Source organism: Fusarium verticillioides, chromosome 10, assembly GCF_000149555.1.
Source record: "Fusarium verticillioides 7600 chromosome 10, whole genome shotgun sequence".
NCBI classification, from domain to species: domain Eukaryota; kingdom Fungi; phylum Ascomycota; class Sordariomycetes; order Hypocreales; family Nectriaceae; genus Fusarium; species Fusarium verticillioides.
In genome coordinates this window covers 396,986-422,735 of record NC_031684.1, presented here as the reverse complement: position 1 = coordinate 422,735, position 25,750 = coordinate 396,986, and the positions used below count along the sequence as shown (strand labels likewise).

The 25,750-nt window shown below is 47.6% G+C and overlaps 10 protein-coding genes across 10 annotated transcripts; 6 read left to right on the top strand and 4 right to left on the bottom strand.

Annotated features, from left to right (window-relative positions):
• Nucleotides 1–280: 280 nt before the first annotated feature.
• FVEG_13755 (hypothetical protein) lies at nt 281–2,019 on the bottom strand (the record flags this gene model as incomplete). Its single annotated transcript, XM_018903112.1, has 5 exons — nt 281–717; nt 773–1,369; nt 1,420–1,488; nt 1,543–1,633; nt 1,681–2,019. 5 exons carry the CDS (start codon nt 2,017–2,019, stop codon nt 281–283), a joined length of 1,533 nt encoding a protein of 510 aa, XP_018761999.1.
• A 1,619-nt stretch (nt 2,020–3,638) lies between these two features.
• On the top strand, nt 3,639–5,246 carry FVEG_13754 (hypothetical protein; the record flags this gene model as incomplete). Its single annotated transcript, XM_018903111.1, has 6 exons — nt 3,639–3,810; nt 3,862–3,980; nt 4,030–4,102; nt 4,155–4,402; nt 4,450–4,621; nt 4,684–5,246. The coding sequence occupies 6 exons, from the start codon at nt 3,639–3,641 to the stop codon at nt 5,244–5,246; spliced, it is 1,347 nt and encodes a 448-aa protein (XP_018761998.1).
• A 1,071-nt stretch (nt 5,247–6,317) lies between these two features.
• Nucleotides 6,318–8,269, top strand: FVEG_13753 (hypothetical protein; the record flags this gene model as incomplete). Its single annotated transcript, XM_018903110.1, has 1 exon — nt 6,318–8,269. One exon carries the CDS (start codon nt 6,318–6,320, stop codon nt 8,202–8,204), a length of 1,887 nt encoding a protein of 628 aa, XP_018761997.1. The 3' UTR covers nt 8,205–8,269.
• Nucleotides 8,270–8,856: 587 nt separating this feature from the next.
• Nucleotides 8,857–10,119, top strand: FVEG_17597 (hypothetical protein; the record flags this gene model as incomplete). Its single annotated transcript, XM_018906835.1, has 1 exon — nt 8,857–10,119. The coding sequence occupies one exon, from the start codon at nt 8,857–8,859 to the stop codon at nt 10,117–10,119; it is 1,263 nt and encodes a 420-aa protein (XP_018761996.1).
• A 61-nt stretch (nt 10,120–10,180) lies between these two features.
• On the top strand, nt 10,181–10,720 carry FVEG_17596 (hypothetical protein; the record flags this gene model as incomplete). Its single annotated transcript, XM_018906834.1, has 1 exon — nt 10,181–10,720. The coding sequence occupies one exon, from the start codon at nt 10,181–10,183 to the stop codon at nt 10,718–10,720; it is 540 nt and encodes a 179-aa protein (XP_018761995.1).
• A 1,528-nt stretch (nt 10,721–12,248) lies between these two features.
• On the top strand, nt 12,249–13,570 carry FVEG_13751 (hypothetical protein; the record flags this gene model as incomplete). Its single annotated transcript, XM_018903109.1, has 6 exons — nt 12,249–12,399; nt 12,485–12,690; nt 12,915–13,064; nt 13,206–13,316; nt 13,374–13,458; nt 13,518–13,570. The coding sequence occupies 6 exons, from the start codon at nt 12,249–12,251 to the stop codon at nt 13,568–13,570; spliced, it is 756 nt and encodes a 251-aa protein (XP_018761994.1).
• Nucleotides 13,571–14,747: 1,177 nt separating this feature from the next.
• Nucleotides 14,748–17,000, bottom strand: FVEG_13750 (hypothetical protein; the record flags this gene model as incomplete). The annotated part of the gene is made up of 3 exons (XM_018903108.1): nt 14,748–14,808; nt 14,877–16,505; nt 16,573–17,000. 3 exons carry the CDS (start codon nt 16,998–17,000, stop codon nt 14,748–14,750), a joined length of 2,118 nt encoding a protein of 705 aa, XP_018761993.1.
• A 1,535-nt stretch (nt 17,001–18,535) lies between these two features.
• FVEG_13749 (primary-amine oxidase) lies at nt 18,536–21,003 on the top strand. Its single transcript, XM_018903107.1, has 5 exons — nt 18,536–18,925; nt 18,983–19,688; nt 19,741–19,935; nt 19,983–20,632; nt 20,684–21,003. Exons 1-5 carry the CDS (start codon nt 18,591–18,593, stop codon nt 20,841–20,843), a joined length of 2,046 nt encoding a protein of 681 aa, XP_018761992.1. The 5' UTR covers nt 18,536–18,590; the 3' UTR covers nt 20,844–21,003.
• An 803-nt stretch (nt 21,004–21,806) lies between these two features.
• On the bottom strand, nt 21,807–23,450 carry FVEG_13748 (hypothetical protein; the record flags this gene model as incomplete). The annotated part of the gene is made up of 2 exons (XM_018903106.1): nt 21,807–22,079; nt 22,137–23,450. The coding sequence occupies 2 exons, from the start codon at nt 23,448–23,450 to the stop codon at nt 21,807–21,809; spliced, it is 1,587 nt and encodes a 528-aa protein (XP_018761991.1).
• A 591-nt stretch (nt 23,451–24,041) lies between these two features.
• FVEG_13747 (hypothetical protein) lies at nt 24,042–25,458 on the bottom strand (the record flags this gene model as incomplete). Its single annotated transcript, XM_018903105.1, has 6 exons — nt 24,042–24,424; nt 24,481–24,557; nt 24,606–24,982; nt 25,040–25,119; nt 25,178–25,214; nt 25,270–25,458. The coding sequence occupies 6 exons, from the start codon at nt 25,456–25,458 to the stop codon at nt 24,042–24,044; spliced, it is 1,143 nt and encodes a 380-aa protein (XP_018761990.1).
• Nucleotides 25,459–25,750: the final 292 nt, after the last annotated feature.

Below are 25,750 nucleotides of genomic sequence, written 5' to 3'. Positions count from 1 at the left end.
GCGATTTTAGAGGGTTCGTCCTCTTAGGTCCTCTAAGGAGGTCTGTTTATGCCGGAGAATTTTCACATCCTCTGATTGGTGCATCGTATTTGGCTCGGTGCGCGTATTGTGTATACGATAATTAATCGGGACGAGACGGTCATTTGACGAGCGGCTTTTTAAAAGAGCGAGTGAGATAAAACGAATGTTGTCAATTTTGGTGAAACTAGTATACAAGTGACTCATCCTGACTTCAACCCGTAGTGTTCTCAATTGATGCATAGGACAAAGAACCATCGCCCTATGATTGGGAAAGAGAATCAATGTCCAACTCCTCAGTTCGACGTCGAACCAGTATATCCGAAGAAAAATCGCCAAGCAGCTTAAATCCAGAGAAATATGGTTGCGGCTTGCAACCCTCTGGCAGCTTCCAGTCATACTTGAGTAACAGATGACACAGCAAGATCTTGATCTCATTGGCGGCAAAGAAGCGTCCAGGACATGCGTGGATACCATGCCCGAAACCAAGATGTTCGGTGCTGGTGCTGACGAGATGGGCTTTCCTGTCATCGCCTGTCTGACGCATCTTTACAAAGCGATAGGGGTCGAAGGTAAGTGCGTTGTCGTAAGTGTCGGAATCCCACATGTGCGACATATTCCCGATGATCTTTTCGCCCTTCTTGAGCATGTCGCCGTTGGGAAGCGTGACATCTGCCGTGGCTGTTCTCCTGAATGCACCTTGACATGAATGTTAGTGGGTTTGATGTTGACGAGTACTAGAAATTTGACTCACCGAGTAGAATTGGTCGTAGTCTTTGGGACTCCTTGACCACGCTGTCCATCAACTTCAGGTTGTACATCGCCCCCTTAGTCAAGCCCCCTTCAGCAGTCAAGACCGTGATAATCTCCTCCCTCAGCTCCTGAAACAGCTCAGGATGCTGACAAAGGTTAAGAAGCGTCTCAGCGAGTAAGTCGGATGTGGTATGGTACGCAACGATCGAAACAGCAATCTGCTCTTTCGCCGGATCATGCTTCTCATACTCCCTCTCAAACCATTCAAGAGAGTCATCAAAAGGACACGGTTTCCCTTCAGCCAGTGCCTTCTGCTTGATAGCGTTTCGGCGATCGATATGAGGCTTCAGGCATTGACGCGCCTCGTTCACTTTTGCACGGATAGCCCAGCACTGAGGGAGGAACCAGTGGATGTATGGTCGAAGCCATCGGGGGTATGTACGCAGAATGTGGCCGTAGCCAAAACTCATAAGGGTATACTCGCTTGAGACTCTGGTCCACTCCTCATCACGGCAGAGCTCTTCGCCCATGAAGATTCGGGAGGATACGCGGGAGACGATGCGGATGAGGTCTTCCTGGGGCTTAACACCGTGCCATTCTGTGAGGTATTAGTTATTTGTCTTCCTAGGCGCCAGTACGGTGAGGTACCCTTTGAGTCAGTGAGACAGTCGCGGATTGCTAAAGCGGATTCCTCAGAGACAGGACCAGTTACCCTCGCTGAAGAATGATCATCAGTAACTAGTTTGGGATAGCTGAGCCAGAGAGACTCACTCAAGGCCTTTGTAATATACTTGTTGATGACAGTCGGCATTTTAGGATCGAATCCAAAGGGGTCGAACCCGGGGATATATTGATGAGCGTCCTTATCAGAATCAGCACCGAGCCATCACTATCAATACCAACCCTTACATCTTTAGTGGGCATGAGAAAGTCGAGTTGTCGGTTACTTTTCAAGGCCTCGACCCACGAGGGAGGAATAACCAGTAGCTTGCCTATCTCGGTGTAAGCCCTGTATGGCTGATCCTTATAGACTTTTCGCGAGTTTGCAAGGAGACTCTTGCTGTTGGCGAGGAACTCCTTGACCACACGCCTATCGCTTAGTTCCAAAGGTTTCTTGGGGATAAGAAATGGATATTTCTCGTCTTTAGTCAAGAACGAAAAGTTGACGACTAAGATTGTGATAAGGGAAATTGCGGAAAGAACCGCATATTGCGGATTCTGGAGGATCGTATCGATGTATGCTGACATCTTGAAGAACTGCCGATGGTGGGATGATGGATTTGAATCCTTCACGGCATTGATGCTATACTTATATCACCTATGAGGTATATATCAAAAGAGTGAGCGACATAGAATGCCCCTCTTCTGTACGGGGCCTCAGTCTTTATTTCACCGGAGCTCTAAGGCGCGAGCCCCGACGTAGGTACGAGAATAACGGCGTTGTAGTCCAGCATGCCAAAAATAGGTGGCACATGTAGCTTGGATTAGTGACTGGGACTATGTGTTTTTGATTGTGTCACCCCAACTGGTGTCTCTCGAATTTCTGATACCCCGAGACACCGAGTCCTTTAGAAAATACCACCACATCGACAATGCGTAAACGAAATAACGCATCATATCGGCTCAAAAGGGCTCAACCCCATGATTATCTCCGTTGCAATGTAACGCTGCAGTGGACTAGCCATGAGTGCATGAGCCAATAGGATAATAGGTGTATACGATTATAAGCGAGATTTTCGCCAAGCATTGCCTGTTTAGATGGGCTACGCCTCACGGACCATCGTAACCCACTGTTGCAACGACAGCCAAGCATTGAGGCGCATGGACAATCCATGGAAACTCCGCGGACAGAGAGCGGAATGAGTTAAGGGAGAAAGGGACGAGTCATGGGATGACGAAAAGAAAGGTTGTGAAACAGGAGGAGAGTGGAGAGCGACCAGTAAATGAAAACCGAGCGGAACGGATGTGAAAAGTGAGACATAATTACACTCGGCGATAAGCTTACTACAAGTGCCCGTTTGCTCCATCATTAGAAGGGAGCTACACTTCGAGACGAACTCTATCAAGATCAGCGTAAAATCCGAGCCGTCTCAACTGTCTGATTAACTTCAATACTCGAAAGTTTATCGACGTCAGATTATCACGGGGATATTACGCCGCAGCACTGCAGATGACGAGCAGTCTAACCGTTTCTGCTACGCCAAGGGTGATCATCCACCCCCCATCGGCAGTTTCTTTTTCCCCAGTAGCGAGCGCGTTTTACACCGTAATACGGCCCGTACCGAGTCGATAATCGGATTTCGGCAATGGAAGGGGGTGTGTGAGCGGAATTAATTGCGCGGAGGAGGGCTACGAATTTGGCTGAGCCACCGGAAATTCTCAACAACAAATGCAGATCGAGGAATTGTATTTTCACATGACGACAGCATGGTCTTGGTGCTGGGTTTTCCTGTTATTTCCGGTTTTAAGGGCGGATCACGTGAAGGTTGCTTCATTCCCGAAAGGTGAGTCTCGACGGATGGACGAGTGTGACTGTGGTTGAGACTTGTGGCTAAGAGTTTACATCAACATCGAGAACTTGGGAAGAATGTGGCGATGGCCAACTACAATTCTTCTTGCTCTTCCAAAATGGCACTATTGCAGAACTATTTGCTTAGGTGCCGATTACCATGAGATATGGCTTGTCGAAATAGGATCTGGAACTCAATAGTTTAGCCACGATAAGCCAAGTGGCTTGATCTAGACCTCGAGTTATTTACCAAAGGCGCGCGCAAGATCGTAGCTCGTTGGATACTTAAATACCGTCAGCTGCATGTGATTTTAATAGAAATCTCTCTGGGGAAATTGATTCCCTTCACCGTTCTACCATGTCTACCAGCACCACTTCTACGAGTCCTACCGACGTTGGACAAGCTCTGATCAATGTATTGAATAGGCCAACAGGCAGTTTGACTAGATCAATGCTGTTAATTGAAGACGATGGAAGCTTTTCAAGCCAAAAGCGCCCTCGATTTATTCTCCAAAGTTATGGCTATCTCGGTAATTATTGTTTACCATGATGGAATCTCCCCAGCTAACACGTGCTGTCAGATCTGAGGGTCTCCCTTGTCGCTGGCATGACCTTTCCCGCGGACAAGTCGTCCTTCGAGACTCTATACCCCAAAGCGTCTTTGCCATCATTTAACAGCTTTGATCCTCTTCTATACCAGGTATGTACATGCTCCAAAGTAAGAACACGTCTGCTTATATGCTATGAAGGACACAGAAACTGCCATAGTGGACTTTTGGAACTCGTGTAACGAATTCTCTTCTTACGCACTGCCGAGCTTCTGTAAAATTGCAATGAGTAGTCTGTCTTATGGAGGGGGCTAACAGATATATAGGGACTGTTTTCGACGAAACGCAAAGTCTTTGCCAATATCTCATCGGACAGCTCACTGGAGCCGGAGCAGCTAGTCTGCAGAGTATGATAAGTACGTTAACCAGCCAGACATACTCTCAGCCTGGTTCGGAGAACGGCCCTCAGTTCAAAAGTCTCGCTCAGAGCGTCAGTGAAATGCTTCTGAATCTGAGTCAGCAGGCGAACCAGAAAGCCACCAGCATTCAGGGCTTGGCGGCCAGCATAGCTTCAGTGAGTAGTCTCATACGTCTGGGATACATGAGGCTGACTCAGCGCAGCAAGCAAGCAAGGTTCAGGCTATGAAACAAGAGATTGACAGCGTTGTGAAGAAATTCGGGTTGAATGATGGTGACAATTACATCGTTACACTTGATGCGACGTTTGATATGAATCAAATCGATCTAAACAATAGCGTTAAGGAAGCTCAGGTTACCATTGCAAACTGGGCAAGTCTTTGATGCTGGATCTCACTCCTTGTATGACAGTTGATAGGGAACTTGGCTAACATTTAGCTGTACAGGAACGTGATCTGATGCAAGCAAACGGTGCTGTTTCTTATATGTGGATACCTGTTACTGGCTGGCTATCTTCTTCAAACCCCATTCTGTCAATGCAGACTCGTTTTAGAATGGCATGGGCCAAATACCGAGCACACATTGCAAAGAAGAGCACCGATACCAACAAGACAGCCTATGCTCTTGCTGGTGCAGTAAATCTCCTATCCATGCAGAATGGAGTCTTGTGCGATAGACTGCGGAGCGTTGGCGTGGCATTACACGAGATACAGTCTACCTTTGCGGCACTAGGCAGTAACTTGGGACAAGCTGCAACTTTGATGGCTGCTGCTGATGGAACTGTTCGAACATCTCTGATTGCGAATCAACAAGGGATTCAGGCGGGGATCACCAACGCTGTGAAGGAGTTCCAGGATACTTTGTCTGCGGTTCAGTCACTCGTCGCGGTTGACTCGAATATTCAGACGACTGGAATCACTGCGGACATAAGCGCACCCAGCGTCTATTCAGAAGATACTGCAGATGGAAATGTATATGGTCGGAATGTTCAAGATAGTTAAGGTACTGCAATGCCATGCAGTTAATTAGACTACGCTGAGACCTACATCTCGGACCCCAATCCAGCATGGGAATCAGCCCATGATCGCTGGTGTTAAGCACAGCAATTTCCAAGATAATCCACCTCTTGTGAAAAGCGCATAGCCTCATTACACATACCATTCAACCGTTGATAATACGCATCATAGCCTGTAACAGCCATCAACGCCTCCAGCTGCGGTGTGCGACTATGAAGTGTCTCCCCATCACGCATGGATAGTATAGGCTGTGCTACAAAAACGTATCCACTGCTGTTAATTCTATTGTACGCACTGTTCATTTCGATGATGATGCTTCTCATAGCACCACGATGTCCCAAAATTCTAGTCCTCAGTGTGTATATGTCATGAGTGAGCTTTGTCCCTCTCGGGGCCCTCTTACCATAAGAAGCAAGTCTCTCGGCTAAACGCTCCAGTTCGTCCCTCAAGACGTCGAAGCGTTGGGAGAGATCGGGGAATTGACTTACGTGGTGGAGAGATGTACGCAGGGTCTCTTTCAGACCATATGTAATTTTCATATTTGCGGCAAGAAAAACTTGTTCAAGTTTTGGATTTGACAGTTGGTGAAATATGTTGAAGGAGAAATGGCAAGAGAGATGGGAATTCTTGGTAGGTAGCCAGATATTTATAGCGTTGACGTTGATTTGAGCCCTTTTCACTTTGTAATGTCGCAGCTAAGAGCTGCTAGATCTTGTGTTTTCGAGCGGTCGCAATGGAAAACAGAGGTTCAGGATAACGAAGCATTGACGATACTGAATCTACATGAAGACGGGGCCAAGACCAAACGCTGGCAATTGGCCCTTTTCAGATAGTGATGATCTAGTCATATCGCAATAAGGAGATCAAAAAACACCTTTATCGCACTTCAGCCGGTGAAGGCTATCACAGCGCTTGTTTCGTTTCGCTTATCTTGATCATCCTGATCACCCCTGTTGATCAGCAAGACTGGAATTACAGGGGTGAAACGCCAGTGGGGACTTGTCACGCGGGGCAGACAGGGAGGAGAGCAATCAAACCCTCTTCACCAACGTCGCAATGAACGTACACACTTTTACTCTCTTTCCATACCAGCCACTCAAATCTGATGAGTTACGATTGCTACTCGTTAAACCTGGCGACACCGACTCAATAAGCGTTGAACTCAGAACTGTTAAATCCCGCACGTCGCAAAGATTCTGGGCCTTGTCTTACGTCTGGGGCGCGAGAGAAAACCCCGCCACTATCGTTCTCAACGACCAGCCATTCAGCATCACGAGGAATCTATACAATGCTCTGTATCAGTATCGCCGTCATGTGTTTAATGACTACGGCAGTGATAAGGTAATGATCTGGGTAGATGCCATTTGCATCAATCAGAACGACCAGGTTGAGAAGTCGATTCAAGTTCCCCGCATGTCAGAGATTTACGGTCAATGTGAGCGTGTGTTGGCGTGGTTGGGCCCGGTGGATAATGATGAGGAAATTCATGTTTGCAGATTGGCCGAGGGGCTGAAGCACTTTCAATCACCTGCAAATTCTATCAGTGAAGACCTCACTGAAGATGGCCAAATCAAAGCGTTCATGAGCTCTGGACGTTCCGACGAAGCGGCTGCAGTCGAGGTTGAGTCTGTCCGCAAAGCGTTGAGATCTATTGGTCATCGGCCATGGTTCCGACGCATCTGGATTCTTCAAGAAGCCGTCTTGACAAAGAAGCAACCGATTTTGCTTTGTGGATCTTATGAGTTGGGCTACGAGATCTTCTTCAAAACCTGGGTCTTGATGTTGAATCCATCTGAGGACGGACAGCTTCTCTACTCATTCATGGCAGAGAATCCAGTCAGGTTCAAAGCTATCGAGCTGGTGTACAAGAATATCATACAGACCAGAAGTGAGAAGGCTGCAGAAGAAGAAGCAAAACCGATCGTGGACCAGGAGAAGCAGTATGCCATTGACATGGTGAAGCTGTTGAATGAGACCACAGAGTTGGAAGCTACGGTGGCTCATGATCGCTTATATGCCCTCATTGGTCTGCTGGCTTGCGACCCTCTACCTCCAGCCCTTCAGCCAGACTACAACCAAACTTTCGAAGAACTCTGCTACAAATTCACAATGTTCATTCTCGAACAAGTCCAAGACATTCGGGTATTGAACTTAGGGACTGTTGGCAATCTTCCAGCTGTCCCATCGTGGACGCCAGATCTCCGAAATAGCTGGACGGCAAGGTCTAATTTGACCCCCAGTCCGGGGAAGTGCTTCAACGTTTCTGGAGATGGAAAAGTTTTAACCATGCCGACGATTATACTTGGCCAGTGTGTGTCTGTTTCCAAGGCCGTCAGGCATGATTCAGATACTGGCCTTGTCTCACCAAGTTCACTCCTGCAGTTTGACGAAGCTATAGTTAAAGTGACGGCGGCTATAAGAAGAGTTACACGCATGGAAGTCATGACTGAGTGGTTCAAGTTTCATCTTTCAGACATATACACCGAAGAACGTTTAACTGAAAATCCCATCATCGTGCAGAGAGTCATGATGGTTTATGTATGCATGGTACACAATCAACCACTCTCCTCACTTGGCACAAGGTTCGGGACAGAGGAGCAGTTGCAAGGCGCCTATGGAATGGTTACAGACCCCATCTTTCAGCAGAGTCTGGTTGGATATAGTAACTTTGTGCTACAAGACGGAACAGCGGGGCAGTTACTTCATAGCGACGCGGTGGCAGAAGTTGGAGATGCGATCTGTGTTTTTCCTGGTCTTTCAACTCTCTTTCTCATACGGAGGAATGAAGATGGGAAATGTCGGATTGTTGGGCAGGTTTCGAAATGGGAAAGCATCGGGGCTAGTCTACCTGCGGATCAGCTGGAGAGATATCGTTGCTCATTTGAAGATATGCACCAAGGCAGAAAGCCAGATCACGAGGTTCGAGTCATACAAATTGTATAAAAGAGCAGAACATCAATACCCATATGGACCGGGGTAGCTAGTTGTTATTCGAGCTGATAATGTGCTACGTGACACGGGTATCAGATTCGGCAGTGATACATAAGGCAGTGCTACCTAGGTGAGGCTATCCGCATGGTCTTGTTTGCGAAACCCCACTTGATTTCTTCAAGTCCATTTTACTGACAAGCTCGTTATTTCTCTTCAACCTTCTGGAGGTAGAGGCCATACAAGTGACAGAACTTGAGGGGGCTTGACAACATATGAGCGCTAAGACTGAGTATAATTTGAGACTAGGAGGATCGCCGAGCATCTAATCATATCCAGTCGTCTGGTACCATGATCGGCCTGCGGGGGGCATCATACAATCGGCACCAAGCAGGCAGGCCTTTGAGAACCGTGGTAAAACAGCAGCTCGACTCCTGAAGGAATGTGGATATAGTCGAAATTTAGCAGATAAAGTACCAACAGAAGCGGGGTTTTCCTTCTATGGAACTTTTGTTGCGAATTGTCAGGGTTAAAGAGCGACTCGTAGCGGCCATGTATAACATCTGCCCAACCCAAGTAGCTGTTTCAGATCCTTGTAGACCAGCATATGAAAGGATTTCCTACTATATCCATATCGTTACTACTTTATTCCACACTTTTGTTCCACATGACCGAGACGTCTCAAGGCAGTCAGCCCATCCAGACCGATCAGGGCGGGATTCAGGAGGATTCTATAACCACCAAAGCCTTTGGCCCAAACACAGTAGCCCATTCCTTGAATAGAGGAAGATACAGTATGGAGATGGAGGTAGACTGTGAGAATGACCTTCCATTCTTACATCAGAAATTGCACGCGATAGCCAAGGCCCAGGAGATACAATACTTAGCAGTTTTCGATTACTGGGTCAACGAGAAGAAATCCGAGATCGATGCACAAGATTCATCCGGCAGAGCAGCACTCCACATAGCTATAGAGCTTCATCTTACTCTAGAGGCAAAAAGTCTCGTCAGGGGTGGACCTGATGTTACTATACGCGACTTCGACGGGCGGCAACCTATTTATCTAGCGTGCATCGGAAGACAAACCGAAATGGCCCATTTTCCTCTTACAAGAATCAAAGATGTCAACGCCTTATGCAACAAAAAAGAAACTCTGCTCGCCTCTGCATGTCAAATGGGCCAGCTGGATATCGTTAATTTCCTACTCGAAAACGGGGCTGACGCGAATATTTCTGATGATGGACTGACACCCCTACACTGGGCCTGTTCAGATGACGAAGAAGAGATAGTAGAGCGTCTTCTCCAAGAGGATACTCTGAATATAAACGCCATCGATAAGAAGGAAACCTTGACCCCGCTCAATTCAGCCGTGTTGTACGGCCATGCCAAAAATGTTTCTCTACTTCTGCAGAAGAATGCAGATCTCTACATAAAGGATTACATGGATTGGACTCCTTTAATGACAGCCACGAGAGCAAAGAACTTGGAAATTGTTAGGATAATACTGGGACATAAAGTCGGATGGAGAGACAGTTATTTAGAAATAGCCGATGATCGTTCCCTTACTCTTCTTCATGTAGCCAGCAGGCAGGGATCTTGTGAGATTGCATCTGAGCTGATCCGCGCTGTCGCAGAATGCGATGCTAGATCGCGAGCCGGTAATGATGCTGACTATGAAGACTTTCCTGGATACACACCATTACACCATGCCTGCTCCGAGGATCAGCACGAAATCGTTAGTCTTTTGTTACCAGAGATCCCACTGCCGGGGGTCGAGGTTGATGCCAAAGCACAAGATCAGAGAACTCCTTTACACGTTGCAAGTCTGGGGGGTAATGGGCCTATCGTTGAATTATTGCTTCAAAGAAAAGCAGATGTAAATGCTATGGACGATAAAGGGTACACCATGTACCCCATTGCATCTCGCTAGTGGTTACGGCATGGGGTGGAAATACTCAATATCGACACTGAAAGTGCTGTCACTTGAGGACATGTCTTGCAACGATTCAGACCCCGAGGACGGGTGTTTCGACCCCCAGCCTAGACGGTTTGTACCTGTCATGGAGCTTCTATTACGGCATGGGGCCGACCTAACCGTCAAGAATGAATACGGCGACACAGCTCTGGATCATGCGGCGACAGTTGGGGACAAACCAAGGATTGAAACGCTCCTCAAGGTCATGAAACGAGATGCACTTTCTTGGGCAGACTGGAAGCAAAGCCCGATCCACTCGGCCCTTGGAGGCTACCGTCCGCACGTTGCAATGAAATGGCTGCTCTCTGAGCGGGTAGTTAAGGAAGTGCCGTTTTGGAAGAACGGTGGAAGAGTTCAAGTCCTTAAGGAGGCGGCCAAAGTGGTGAAGCCCTTTTGTCTTTTGGATTTGATATTTCGTGAGGTGCCAAGCGAGCACACGATTGCGGTTACCGGGTCTGATAAATGGGCCCGATCCAGTGGGCGGCATACAAAAGTCTTCCGTGTGTCTTGTCCAAGCTTATCGATGACTCTGGTCGTGTTGAAGACGTCGGTATGATGATTGATGAGGCATTATGCGCAATATCCAAATCGATTACCAGGGATGAACTCGAGCACGAGCCATCTTGCGAACTCCTTGTCCAAGTTATGTGGATTCTCATCACGAACTCTCAGCGAACACGCAAGAATATGGAAACAGTTAGAGAAGTTTGCAACGTCGTAAGGAACAACGGGCTTGGGGCAATGCCATCTAACATAGGAAAGCCTTGTGACGCATTGCGAAGGCGCGCATCCAATCTCCGAGGTGAATAGAAGAGGCAAAGCAAATTTATCCATCCCGATAAAGAGTCAAGTCAACTCAAGGACAACAGCAAGCTCAACGCAAGCGAACTCTCCAGGGACTGCAAACCTTGGGACCCGAAAGGGAGGACACAACAGGCAATACAAAAAGGAGTCAAGGGTTGAGACAAGCAAAGAAGTGAAGCACCCTACCATCTTGGGTACTTTACAGGACATCCTTAAGGACCCACCTTTTGCTCAAACATCTCAAACTCACAGAGACGAAGTCGACTACAAACCTCCAGTTCCTGGACCAAATACGGAACGGATAGTTGAGAAGGCCGAAGCAACAGTTGTAGAATTCTTCAAAGCGAGGGGAGAATCGGGCAAAATTAGGAGAAATCGGCCGATAGAGGAAGGTGTTTACGATCAAGGACCTACTAAAGTAGTGGGTAGGACCATCAGAAATCTCCTCGACATGGCTAAAAGAAGGTCAATGCGTTTCAACAGCAATCTATACTCAAAAGGGAACCTCAAACTCACCTGGGTTCACTTACCGTCAACTAATGTAAATATTCGTACAAAGGCTGCTGACTGGAGCTAGATGGTTTGGATGAATGTCAGTGTCCTATTCACAATTCTTGAATAGAACTGAGAATACATAGGTCAGTGTCATGCTGATATTGTTTGATAGGATATTCTAACCGCAATCATGTCACTTGAACGTTACAGCACTCGCGACTACTACAAAGTCAGGTCTTTCTTCAGGGACAGCTGGGTTGAAGTACCCGACAAAGAATCTCGTTCAAGAACGATGAGACCCCGATCTGTGATCAGACCGATGGAAGACACAACAGAGCTCAAGCCAAAAGAGGAGCAGACAACGGAACCAAATTCATCCACAGCTAAAGATGGAGGAGAATGATAGCGGAGGGTCAGATACCATGGGGGAAGAGACCAGGTCTGCCGAATCAGAGGATTAGAAGATTCACGATGACTGGATCTCCAATTCTGATCAGCTTCCAAAGAAGCCGCCTGGATTTGTGCTTGTATCTGCTATCTATATTTGTTGATTATTAAGCAAGGTTTCCAGAGACTAATAACCTCTTCTAGATGCCATACCTTTCTTCTTCTACACACTGTAAACATTGGGATTGTAACTGGCCCGAGATGACTGGGATCTGAAGCAGAGACATGACCATTATGAGGACTTGTTGAATACTTATAAGGGAAAATATAAATAACAACACGGTTCGCCAACTCTTTATGAATGGCACTACCAATTCGCCCAAGAAGACAATGAAGCAATGAACGACCAAAGCTGTAGGAACGAGAGCCAGGTCGTGAGCAAGTATCTCAGAGAGGATGAAAGGGGAGACGATATGGGCGTTGACAGAGAGCCTAATCAGTGGACATTTGTGCGTGTGAACCAACTCTGGATCTGGAATATCTCTGCGGGTATGTGGTGTTAGACCTGCAGTCAAGTCTTGAGCTAACCTGGAGCATAAAGATTGGGTCATCACTGCTACATCATAGCCATTAGACGGCAGCCCTGATATACTCGTCGAAGAGATTCTCAATTCTTTGAGCAAGCAAGAAGAATACGGCGGCAGCGGCGTACAACCTGTGTCAGCCGCTGAACTAGTGCCAACGATTATTGACCTTTGCATCAGCTCTTATGAGAGAAGGCCAAACGACGGCGAACGTCTGTCCATTGGTCAAACCTTTTCTCACTATATCAACAGAATAGTAAGTCATTAACCAAACACCCCATGTCAAACATTGACAAGGTTTTAAGGCAGGAAGGAAACAGCTCTGTTCGATGACTCCGTGCATGGTCACCAAGCGAACATCGACAGAAGAGAAAACCAAAAGACAAAGGTAAAGACTGTTCCCCAGCTGAAACCATGATCGGGCGGTCCGCTGATCCGAGCCTTTCAACTACCATAGAAATGACACAAAGGGCTGTCTAGGCTCACAGCCATGGCCACGATATCAGTGCAGCAATCAAGAAGGCCAAAGACCTCTACTGCGACATCAAAGACGTCCGTGATGAGCTCAACATCCTCAAAACCGTGGCTCAATACCAACAGATTGTGCGAAGAGGACTCGCTAGCAAAGAGGTAAACGAATCACGGTTCTCTTCAGCATATGTGGTGAAGATCTACGAGAGCTTGATTCCATCGCCGAGGGAATACAACTAGCGGTGAGTTTCAACTCTAATTCGATCGAAATTTCGAGATACTAATGTGCACAACGGCAAGATCAATACCACTCTATCACTTCAGCAAAGTGAGGTTGCGAATCGTCAAGCGACTGAAGCTACCAGACAAGGGAAAACCGTGATGACTTTTACGTTTGCAAATGTTTTGTTCGTAAGTTATATGCACAGTAATTATCAAGACTTGGAAGATACTGACGGCTGCAACTAGCTTCCACTATCGTTTCTATCTTACTTGTTCGCTTTGGACGTTGCCTCGTTTCAAGAAGCACCAGCTTGGGCTTTCTACATCATCTGTAAGGTCCCATCTTCAGTGACCTCTTGTTAACACTCTTACTGACAATGAAAAAACTAGTCCTTGTGTCTATCGGCATATCTACCATCTTAGGCCTTAGCGTCTTCTACTAGGATAGTGTGAAACGGGCCAAGGAAAATATCCTTCACATTGCCACGGATGCATGCGAAGACGCTTTCAAGCCTACACCGGACTCGCCGATAGCTTCGAACGATTTTACCCATAATAGGAAAAAGCTAAGTAAACCTGGTATTTTCTTAGAGACTGAAGGTCAGGAGCGGGGGGTTATGAGTCGCTTTAGAGGTCACGGATGGAGAACTAAGATTGATGACGTTGAGAGATATTAGGTTGATATAGTTCTTCTATAGTATTTCATATTATCTATATTAATTATCGATTGAGTATAAATACTCTCTTCTTATACTCAAAACATGAAGAACAGGAAACTCGGGACTATTACTTAAACATACCTCGCTACCCCCTGAATTGATCCCTGAACCTAAAGTAGGCTGAAACCGCTCCTTTAATTCCTGTAGATTATCGTTCGTAAGGACCTCTGTGTCCCAGTGAAGGATGTAGTCAATGGCTTCATCGAAATCACTCTTCTGCTGTGGAAAAATCATACCAAGCAACTCTTTGCAGGACAGTTCCACTTGTCCCCGTCTTAAAAACGTGCTGAGTGGCCAGTCCAACTCCGCCACCATCACCATGTCCTCTTCAAAGTAATCAAGACGCCGCCTCTCCTTACCCCACTCGAATTCAATCTGAACTATCACAGTTGAGAGACCTTCGTCACCTGTATACCGATATCTGTCACCAAATTTAATCCAGAACCTTGGATTCGCCCCGTGGAGAAGAAATGAAGCTATGATAGAACTATGAAAATCCCGCTTAGGGGAACGGATAGACCAAAAAAGCATGTAGTGCCAGCAAGATATGCCTTCCGCTGTTGAAGGACTATTCGGATCCATACCCAGGTCGAGATAGGCATTTTTAATGGTGTAGAGCCCTGTGGAGATACGATGATGTACTAGAGGGCTCATTATTGTAATGTGGAGGATCATTGTTACCAGCATGGATAGTGTGATATGTTCTCGTACTCCGTCTAGGCCAATCGACCGTGTCTGCAAAGCATAATCGGTCAATCCGTATGAAGTACAAAAGAGGCCCATCTTCACCGGAAAGCTGACTTGTATCGTATGGCGAATCATAGGAGTCCATAGCGAGTTGAATTCGAGAAATTGAAATTGCGCCTTGGGGGAGAACAGGTCCTCGGCTACCTCGACTACCTTATTCAGGAATGCCGTGGATCTCGCTGAGTCTGTAGCCTCGTTCCTTGAAACATATACTCCTAAGAGTGTGCAGATATCGTAATCTAGGCTCGGAGGCGAATGCACCTTTATACAGCCCAGAATGTACGACAAATGACTTTCCAATGAACTGGTTGCTCCATGGCGGTCCTGGTAGTAATATTCGTTGATTTTGGCAGCTTGGATATGCGCCAGAAATGTCTGACACATGGCATCAAATATATCGAGGCCTCTTAAGTCGGCGGCCAGTTTTTGCCTAGTCTGGTCGCTTTTAAGAAATTCAATGATCGATCGGTGCGTGAATTTGACGGACTCTTTCAGGGTTTGGTCGATCTTGGTTCGATAGATCTGGTGCCACTCATAAAGATGCACCAACTGTATCTCGAGGAGCCCTTTGCATTTGCCATAGATCTTCTTCCGGGTTCGCTCCAAGCGGTCCGTTATTTGGTCATCATCGAGTTGCTCTATTTGTTGACTGAGAGCGAAATCACGATTCTCTATGTACTCTTCCAGAAAGGATATGCGGAAGATGGGCCAATCGGATTCCGGGGGGCATTCGAGGGCGACTGCCAGCATCAAGTATGCCTCCTTTCGATCACATGGATGAATAGAGTTCAGGAGGTGTTGAAATAGGTCATCCAACTCGGTGGGAAGGGCGTTGACTTTGTTCTCCAACTGTGGCAGCCTATCTCCACTGAGGAGGCCGTCCTCGATACCGTGCAAGATCAGCTTGAGCCACAAAAAGACACCCTCCGATTTATCCACAAGATCGGACTCAAAATATGCCAGCTCGTCCGGGCCTGCCATCTTGAAGTAAAGCTTGTTATTCGTCAGTCTGTCTCGCACAATTCTTGACATGTCAGATCGTGTCAGATCGTGCAAGCGGAAACTTGGAAATGTCTTGAATGCCTCTTGGAAGATGGGCCACTCTCGGCTCGACACGCAGATCTTCACACCTGTAGGCCGTGTTGATATCCATCGCATGAGTTCCTTAAGGAGTGTCGCATGGTCTCCTTGGAACTCATCCAAGCCATCAATGAAGAAGACAAGCTTGTGGTTGTGATAGACCGCATCGCGGCGAATCAGATCGGTAAAGGCGAGCATAATATCATCGGAGGAATCAAACGTGACTGCGACCTTACTGAGGGTGGCATCCCAATGCTTGGGAAAGGCGAGAGGAATAAGCTCTGGAGCATTGGAGAGAATCGAATGGAGAAGGCCTCGAATCAGACCCCTCAAACTCTTCTGTAGCGTTGTGCCCGGATTCCAAAAGAAGAATTTGCCAAAAACAAGCGACTTGTCTGCAGCCCAGATATCGAGATACTGCTTGGTTTCCTCTCGATGACAGAGATACTTCATCAAAGTCGATTTTCCTGAGCCTGGCTTTCCAGAGATGTGGAAGATGCCATTGCCGTGTTTGATCCAGTTGATGAAGTTCTCATCGGATGAGTCAAATATCCACTCGAATGTCTTATCATGGGCCTCGGCCACGTCATCATATCTCTCATTCATCAACTCGAACCGCAAGGCAGTAAGGATGCAACTCTCCCGCACCTTCAAAGTCGCACGGTCTGACAGACTGACCACATCTCGGATCTGTTCCAGGGCCTCGGGGCTGAGGATCTTGACCCGTAGGCCAGAGCGAAGGGCATCTATGTTCCGGCGAAGAGAGGTGATTTCAACTTCGTTGGTCTGGCCATATTCTACCAACTGGTTGAGTCGCTCCAGAGATTCGAATCTGCATTCACAAATTAGTAAGCAGAGTGTAGCATGGGACTGTTTGCCCCAGCTAAGTATCCTCATACCTTGTCATTGTCGTCAGCAGCAAGTCAAGTTGCTGGCGGGAACTTTCAAGTCTCTTATGAAGATCATCCTTCTCTGGCTTCTTTCTCCAGTCGCGAAACGCTGCCTTCATGCTACTTCGTTTTGACTTCGGCTTCTTGGCCTTCAACTCTGCAAGGAGGTTCTGAAGCTCGCCTGAGATGTTGCTGCATTCTTCAACGAGTGCATTCAAAGCTATTTCATCCTTGCTCAGATTCCCATTTGGTAATTTGCCTTGCATTTCGCTCATGGCTGAGGTGAATCGCGTTGCCATGATGCTGAGGTTATCATTTTCGGCGGTGCTGTTGGATTGGGAGTCATAAATCCCCTTGGTTTGGCTTACGAATTTGAGTCCGATGTCGATAAAAGTCAAAATGTTGCCAGCCAGGCCGATAGCAGTAAAAGGATCCATATTTCGTATCTCTCAGCTGCTGCCCAGCTGACGTTAGGTGAAACAGTGATTATCAGTATGTATGAGGTGGTCAGATATACAAGTGAGGGGTTGCGGGGGAAGGTTTTGTAAGATGAAAACATGGATTACATCCTGGGGTTATACTTACTCATCAAGGCAGATCATGGGGCTTTCTCACCCATGCACGGGCTGATGAAAGATCTACTCACTATGCTATATAAATAGGGCGGAAGAAGAAGTATCTTGCCTTTGGTGTGGCACCCGTATGAGGATTCTGCCAATTACATTACAATTACGACCAGAATGTCAACATTCTGACCAAGCCTCTCTCGTGTGGTATTGGTTGATTTGGCCACTTATTGGTCCGGATTGTAGAGTATCCGTAATATTGCAGGAGTTGGGCTGTGCTGTCAACTTGGCCTCAATGCCTATTGGACGCTGGTTGGTTGTGCCATGTAATTGCAGCCTGATTTTCATGTCAGACAGCAAGGACATGATCTGAGCGACCGTGCTGTGATTCATGTTGCCTCATGTCCTCCTAGCGGCCAGTATATTAGATTACTCATTCTCATTTAATATTAATCATCGATAAAGGTTCATCTCATTTCTAGGGCTGCTGTTCTAAGGATGTAGTACTCAGTAGGAGCGAACGGGAGGTTGGTACGGGATGTGTATGCTGTCCCGCGTATTAGCCGAGCCTGATTTTAAAATAAGGCTGCATAACAATATTGCATTTACTATATTTAGATGGCAAAAACATCAGCGGGAAGGCAAGAAGACAGTCATAGCAGAGTAATTGAGATGAAGTGAGCTTAGTGATGTAGTTTCAGAACCCGCAAAGCAGTGAGGCTATAATTAATAAAGAGAGCATGATTCTTCCTGATATTACTTGCTTGAGAAACGTAAGGTTATGCTAAAACTGTGGACAACTCTTTTATGACAAATGTATATACCTCGAAAATCGAGATTCCTAATTTCTCTTCCTATAGAGAGAGGGGGGGAGGGGGAATGAGTTTTGTACCTGTCGGGTATGTCTGTATGGGAGTGACGATATATGCATGAGCTCCAGGGTATGCCAATTCGTTTTAGCGCCCAAACAACCAATTGACTGCAGATAAGGTTAAACTCCAGGCTGCCAACTTGACTAATGAGGCCACGGTATATTTTTCCACGACATAAACCTTTGCCTCAGAAGCCTAAGCTATGAGTATTATATCTTCTTGCAAGTCGGGGTTTGGGTGATCCCTGACGGCGTCTGTCATATACCAAATCCGGGCACATTTATGCAACTTCTCGGCCTGTCAAGTAAGCCAATCAAATCGCCTAGAACCAAGCATAACCCACTTCATTACCTACTTTCAGCTAGCTCCAGCACGGCCTAGCTTCTCTAATCCCTACTCCTCGCAAACCAAGAAGCCCGCTAGAGCCCTAATCCGCCGCCGGGCGACACGTCTTGGCATGACACTAGCTCCAGACGGCGTTAGGTTATCATGAGCTCTGGTCCGAAGCGGCTTAAAAAATCCTCAACCTCGCTCCTCTTCTGCCTTTCCCCAGATCTTCATCATTCCCAAATTACCCTCATACCCCAAGATGTCTCAACCTCATCCTCTTATTCCTCTCTCCGTTGAGGAGACGAACTTGGCCAGAGATGTCATTCGCGCTGCGTATCCTCAGAGTGTTCTGAAGTTCCGGGTCATCTACCTTGAGGAGCCGGCGAAGGAGATCCTGGCGCCTTATCTGGATCTTGAGCATGCTGGGAAGGTTACTAGCTCTACGCCCAGGCCTGCTCGTGAAGCTCGAGTGCACTTTGATACAGCTCATGGTGGCAAGCCTCCGCAATCGCATGAGGCTATCATCGACTTGAGCACAAGGAATATTAAGCAGATTGAGTCAATTCGCGCCGATGCTCAAGCAGCTTTCACAAGGTAAGCTGGTTTACTACCAGGTGAATGACGCGATGGTAGTGGCTGACGAATCTGTAGTGAAGAGCTGGATGATGTCCGAATCATCTGCCGAGACTCACCTGTCTTCAAGGAGCGCATCGCCAAGTTCAACCTCCCCCAAGGCTTCGAAGTCGTCGTTGAGCCGTGGCCATATGGTGGTCTCGACGCAGCTGACGACCCCAACCGCCGACACATGCAAGCCCTGATCTACGCTGCAGACAGCAAGAATCGCGAATGCAACTTCTGGGGATACCCTCTCCCCATCATTCCCGTTATCGACGCCGAGACCCGCGAAGTCATCCGCATTCATGAAGTTGCTACTGGCGGAGGTAACGATCCTCATACTTTCGCCGAGGGCGACTATGCCAAAGTCAACATCGACCATATGACCCCATCGGAATACGTTCCTGAGCTTCTGCCTGGTGGTCTGCGAAGAGATCTGAAGGAGCTCAATGTTGTTCAGCCTTCGGGACCTAGCTTCAATGTTGAAGACTCGAATGTGATCAATTGGCAGAAGTGGAGTATGCGCGCGACTTTTAACCCTCGTGAAGGTGCAGTGCTTCATGATGTCCGTTTCGACGGTCGAAGTGTTCTTTACAGACTGTCTATCAGCGATATGACTGTTCCTTATGCGGACCCTCGACCTCCGTTCCACCGAAAGCAGGCTTTTGACTTTGGTGACGGAACGCTTGGAGATGCTTGTAATAATCTGCAGCTTGGATGCGACTGTTTAGGTGTAATCAAGGTGAGTGGTACAGATCATACTCGAGATTTCGTGGCTACTGACCAGGCTTTAGTACTTTGACGGTGTTTTGGTCGATCACAGCGGTACAGCACGTACTACTAAGAATGTTATTTGTCTCCATGAGCAAGACAACGGAATTAACTGGAAGCATACAAACTGGCGTACTGGCCGAGCTGTCGTGACCCGCAGGCGAGAGTTGGTTGTTCAGTTCATCATCACCCTAGCCAACTACGAATACATCTTCAACGTAAGCTCTCCTTCTTTTCACCGCTATCAACTCTAACTCGACATCAGTACATCTTCGACCAAGCAGGCGCCATCACAGTCCAAGCCCGCGCCACCGGCATCGTCTCATCCGTCCTCATAGAAGAAGGCAAGACCGCACCATGGGGCAACGTCGTAAGCCCCGGCATCCTCGCCCAAAACCACCAACACATCTTCTGCGTCCGCATAGACCCCGCCATAGACGGCCACAAAAACACCCTTGTCCAGACAGAATCCCTCCCCATGCGCATCGACGCCCGCACCAACCCCAACGGCAACGCCTACCAGGTCGTCACAACCCCCATAACAGCCTCGGCAGGTCTTGACGCGAACCCCTTCACGGACCGCACGTTCAAGGTGCAGAATATGGAGAAGCTTAATCCGATTAGTGGTCAGCCTGTGGGTTACAAGATTCTTGCGCCGGTTACGAGGCCGTTGCTTGCAGACCCGAATTCTACGCAGGCGAAACGGGCGAGGTTTGCGCAAAGACATTTGTGGGTTACTAAGCATAGGGATAATGAATTCTATGCTGGTGGGAGATATACGCTGCAGTCGGTGTCGGAGGTCGAGGGTGTAGCGGATGCTGCTGATAGGAATGATGATGTTTATCAGCAGGATATTGTGGTATGGAGTGTTTTTGGTCTTACTCATAACCCCAGAGTGGAAGACTGGCCAGTCATGTAAGTGTCAGACGCCATTGCGTTGCAGACTGTCTTGCTAACCAATATCAGGCCCGTCGAGATTCTTGATCTTCACATCAAGCCTGCTGATTTCTTTACGGCAAACCCGGCAATTGATGTGCCCGGCAGGAAGAACTTTACTTCACAGTTGACAAATGCTGAAAAGGCCGAAGAGTCTTCATGCTGTGCGGATAGCAAACCTCGCCTGTAAAACACATTACGTGGTAGGGGATATGTACTTGTATGTGGAATGGGTGTTATTTATTGCAGGCCATTGAGCATGAAATGAGAGTGCTAGTAGACTATCGTTTTAAGAACCTAGAGTTGTTTTATTGTGGCATTTATTTAAGAAAGAGGATTCTATCTGAACTATGTTATCTTTGGTGGAAGTTCTGTTTGAATAGCGATCACTTCTCTTGTAATCTAGGCCATGACAATTCCCTCTGTTGCAGACAATTAAATCACGTCTTCGACTTTCGGTTCGTAGAGTAATGATGATGAGACATGAAACAAAACCACTAGCTTCATATCTGAGTCATCTGACTCTGATCTAGAAACTCATCTTCCTAATATTTACCGTGGCGAAGATATGAAGCATTGTCCGACCTGGCCTCTATCGCGTGGCCAAGAAAACGGCCGACGGCCGACGGGAATGACCTTTCTCTTTTTGGTTGGGTCAACGGCGATTGCGGGGGACTAAACCCGATGTAGCATCCCCAAGCGACGGATACTGGATCTGTTCCCCACGGGGTATGACTTGACACTTGCATCTTTAAACGTTGGAACTGGGTTGTTTGTCGTTATCTTGATACATTTCATCGGGAAAATCCGGAAATGTGGTGCAAATGTTGTTGAAGTGGTCAATCACGAGTCGTTACCCTCATTTTCGTGCCATGACGATAGATGCATTCTATACCTGTCCACGTTGATGACCTCTCAAGCGTTGCATCTTGGAAATTTGGGGGGGGAGCAGTATCTAAAATGAAGGAGTCGATGTATTGTCATATTTCCGGGGGCATTTATATCATAAAATAAGTTCCTGGACTGTAGCATGTTGACAAATACTGAATCTAGTTCGGAGAGAAGATCAATCGCGTGGTTCCAGGTAGAAATGGCAAAGCTTCTATCTTGAATAAACTAATAAAATAAAATCACGACTCGCTTCATATGTAGCCTAGACCTCTGCATCTATCTTGTTGACCTTGGAGTCATTGTCATCCCCAATCTTAGTACCGCCGGTTTCTTCGATTCCGCTGACAAACAGCGCGTCTTCGTCAAAAGTAGGACCCTTGAAGTTATGTCTTCCATCGACGAACCACTGGATCGAAGAAACGATGATGATGGCTGCGAATGCGACCACTGCGTAGTTCATGTTGGAGGCTGTGACATCGCTAACGGGAGGGAAGAGAAGGAAGACGGTGATGACGATCGTGTAGGCGATGCCAACCTAGATTAAGGGTCAGTAAAAGCCAAAGCCGCGAGTTTTTGCTTTGGGTGTACTTACAAGATTGCAGATCCAGCCGAGCCACTCTGGGAGCACGAACGGTCGGTTGTCCAATAGTCCCTTTCGCCACTGTAGACAATTGATGGCAGGGGTAACGGCGTATGAGATGGAGAGAGCGATAACTGCTGCTGACAAAATGGCGTTCAGTGCGCTGGTTGATCCAAGGTAGACGAGGCCGAAAATGATGACAATCGCGTTGGTGAGTAAAAGCGCATTGACTGGAATGCCCCATCGCTGGTCAACCTTGGCAAACACTCGGGAGAAGGGCAAGCCTCCATCACGAGCAAAGGCGTAAAGGATACGAGTGCTTGTGGCCATGATACCAAGGGTCCCAAAGACAAGGCAGATCATGGGGAAGAGGAGCAGGCAAACAGTGCCGGCCTTACTGTTTGTCGCTTGAAGGTAGATCTCGACGAGAGGACCAGTTGGGGAAGCGACGACAGCGTCAACGTCTTTGATGACAAAGAGAAGACAAACAAGGAAAGCAAAGCCTGTGACCAGACCCATAGCGACACAAGCCACCATAATGCGAGGGCCACGAATGCAGGGTTGGGGAATCTCCTCGATCATATGCGCAACGGCATCGAAGCCCGTAAGCCCGAGACCGCCTTGCAATAGACCCAAGAGGAAAGCGACACCACCAGGCCAGCCAGTCGAGTTGATAAATTCTCCAAAGACAAAGCTTGCGGGCTGGAAATCAGGGGCGCTGGTAGCCAAGACAGTGATGGTCGTAGCGAGGAGACCGCAGACAGACCAGATCAGCGCGATCTTTGTCATCATCGGCAGTCCCGAAGCCAAGAACAAGTTGAGGAAGAACCCGAGGAATGTGTATAGGAGGAACAGCAAGAAGTACTGCCATCGTGTCGGGGCGAAGTCGGGGTCGTACATGGTAATAATACCAAGAAACAACTGTCCACCCAAAACACCACCGGAGGCAGACAACGCAACCCATCCACTGACATTAACCCAACCAGTAACCCACGAGACAATAGCGACCCATCTCGGAGGCGATATAATAGCTGCCCAGTGATACTGTCCAGCGCTAGTAGGATAACAAGAAAGAAACTCAGCGTTCGAAACAGCAAGCGACAAACTCCCCACTCCAGCTGTGACAAGGCCCCAAATAACAGCTGTGGGACCACCGCTAGGCAATCCCACAGATAAACTCGACGCAAGCGCAGTCCAAGAGTTGAGAATCGAAAATGCAAGGCCGAGCATAGAGACGAAAGAGAAATTTCGTTCTAGCTCCTGTTTGTGGCCTAGCGCTGCTAGTTGAGCGGCATCGCGGGCCAAGTCAGCGTCGTGATTCTTCATATTGACTGGGGAGAAGAAGAGAAGGTGATGAGTTCGACATGGAGAAAGGGGTGAAGGTGGATTTTGAGGTTGATGTGTTGATCTAGAGACGGCGGATGGGGATATGCTATTAGTTTGGTGAGGTTGTTTGATTGGTTGGTGTTAATCGGCCGTCGGGGGACGATAAGGGTGATAGTGGTTGTGCGGAGAATCCACTGGGTCATCAGAGATTGCGGGGGAGCTACAGGGGGCTTGGGGGAGTGTAGGGTATTTTACCGTCATGGGATCAAGAGATTTAGATGCCATGTTCTGGACTTGGTTAATTCAGAAAGCTTAATTGCTAGACAAGTATTAGCTTTATTTCTTCGTATCGACCATAGGTGTTGTGACGCTTAACTGTCGTGTGTGTGTCCGTTTCTGCACGCTGATCATCGTATCCGCATAACTTTGTGGAACCTCTCCCAGTTTTGAAAATAATGTGTTTTTTGCCTCAGGACTGATAACCAGGATTGAGTTACATATTCAACAATGTCTCGCCCCCGTCTCATAGGTGAGATCTGCCAATCGGTTCTGTTAGTCTAACAAGAGTTTTCCCCATGCGTAAACTGCCTCTCATGACTCCTCCCATCGTATATCCTTCTTCACCGCAATAGTCCCCAACGGAATCTCATCCACCGCCACCCCTTTCGAGTGCTCCACCACAGTATTATGCTGATTATGGTACGTCTCCGGCCACAAGACAGGCTCCTCAGCAGAGTCATTATCATGCAGTCTGCGAAACGGTCCATCCTTGGCCGGACCTTTCTGTCTGTCTGCTGATTTTTGGCCACTACCCCCGATGGTGATGATTCCTTCTTTACTACGATCTTGTGTAGTCTTGGTAATGAAGCGGCCGAAGAGGACGTATAAGAGTGGTTGCATTGTTGGGAGACAGGCGCAGAGGAGGCCGACTGATGGTTCGATTACTGTCCAAATCCAGGGTGTGGAGATGAGTTCTGTGTATGTCGTTTAGTATGGTGTTTATCGACAGCGAAAGCAATGAGGTACTTACTAGTGAAGTCTGCTTCTTGACCGGCTTCGAGGAGCGCCACAATGTATTTCAACCGAATGCAACTGATAATCACGATCCTATTCAAAATCAGCACATTTATCCATCCAATGTTACCCAAAACTTACAAACCACCAAGCAAAAATATCCCCGCAATCGCAATCTTCTGTGATCTCGGCACCTGCACCTTTGACACCTCAAAGACTGGCAACGCGATAATCATAGCGTCCATCACAATATTCGGGATCGAGTTGCCAATGAAGAATTTATTCTTATCCAAGCAAGTGCCCCCTTTCATGAACGGTTTCCAGGCTTTGTCGACCGGTGAGCATTGGAAGATCGAAGCGAAGATGATGCCTATCCACCAAGAAAATGTCATTCCTCCGAGGATGTAACCGCCAATTCGCATGGATTTCGTTGGGAAGATTCGGTAGTACATTAGGAGGATGCCGACCTTTATGGTGCAGAGGACTGTGCCGTAGACAAATTCGGTCAAGACTAGACACTTTAGGAGAAGGCTGTTAGTATATGGAGTCTAGTGACGATGGGGATTGTCACATACTAATTGCGCTCTCCCGAGACGGTTTGGATCTTGCATCATATTGACTGCCAATGGTTTCCCAACTCCTCCATACGTCACAGCTAACTCTCGCATTAGTATCGTGAACTCAACCAAGGGAGACCTCCGCTGAGAGCTTACATGCAATAGCAACACCAGCAGTCGCCCATAGTAATGGCTAGCGCTATTGTTAGTAATTTGTTGCTGGGCGAAAAGAGACAGTTTCAACTTACTAGTGACAGCAGTATCATGAAATCGTCACGCTCAAGGGCCATTCGCTTTCGATGTCGAGCCCACACCCTAATAGCCACAACGCCGAGGGCGAAAGGTATCGATACCGCGCTCACAATGATGAGAGAGGGTCCTTCATTGTGGTTCAAGATCTCTGGTGGCAGAGATTGAGTTGAGTTATTGCCAGACATACTGCCGATGGTAATAACAGCACGATAGCAAAGCGAATAAACCACCAAAACAGTTAGAAACGGACACGGGGAGCGAAGCATGAAATATGGTTCGAACTTGCCATGGCCGAAATAGGATTAGAATTATGAGAAGAATTGAAACAGTCGATTCTTGACTCGTTCGTCCATCAATGCAACATAACGCGGCAGACGCGGGTCCACGGCATTCGCAGGAACAAAGCCCGCAGCGAATGCAACCCTGTAAGGCACAATCAAGGGTCTCGTACCAAACCCGCGGTGCTAGTGTGCGGAA

Excerpts from the sequence above, each read along its gene's own strand:
- FVEG_13749 (XM_018903107.1), top strand. The coding sequence starts at position 18,591 with ATGTCTCAACCTCATCCTCTTATTCCTCTCTCCGTTGAGGAGACGAAC. Across the intron at positions 18,926-18,982 it reads GCTCAAGCAGCTTTCACAAG|TGAAGAGCTGGATGATGTCC; the intron begins GTAAGCTGGTTT and ends ACGAATCTGTAG. Across the intron at positions 19,689-19,740 it reads ACTGTTTAGGTGTAATCAAG|TACTTTGACGGTGTTTTGGT; the intron begins GTGAGTGGTACA and ends ACCAGGCTTTAG.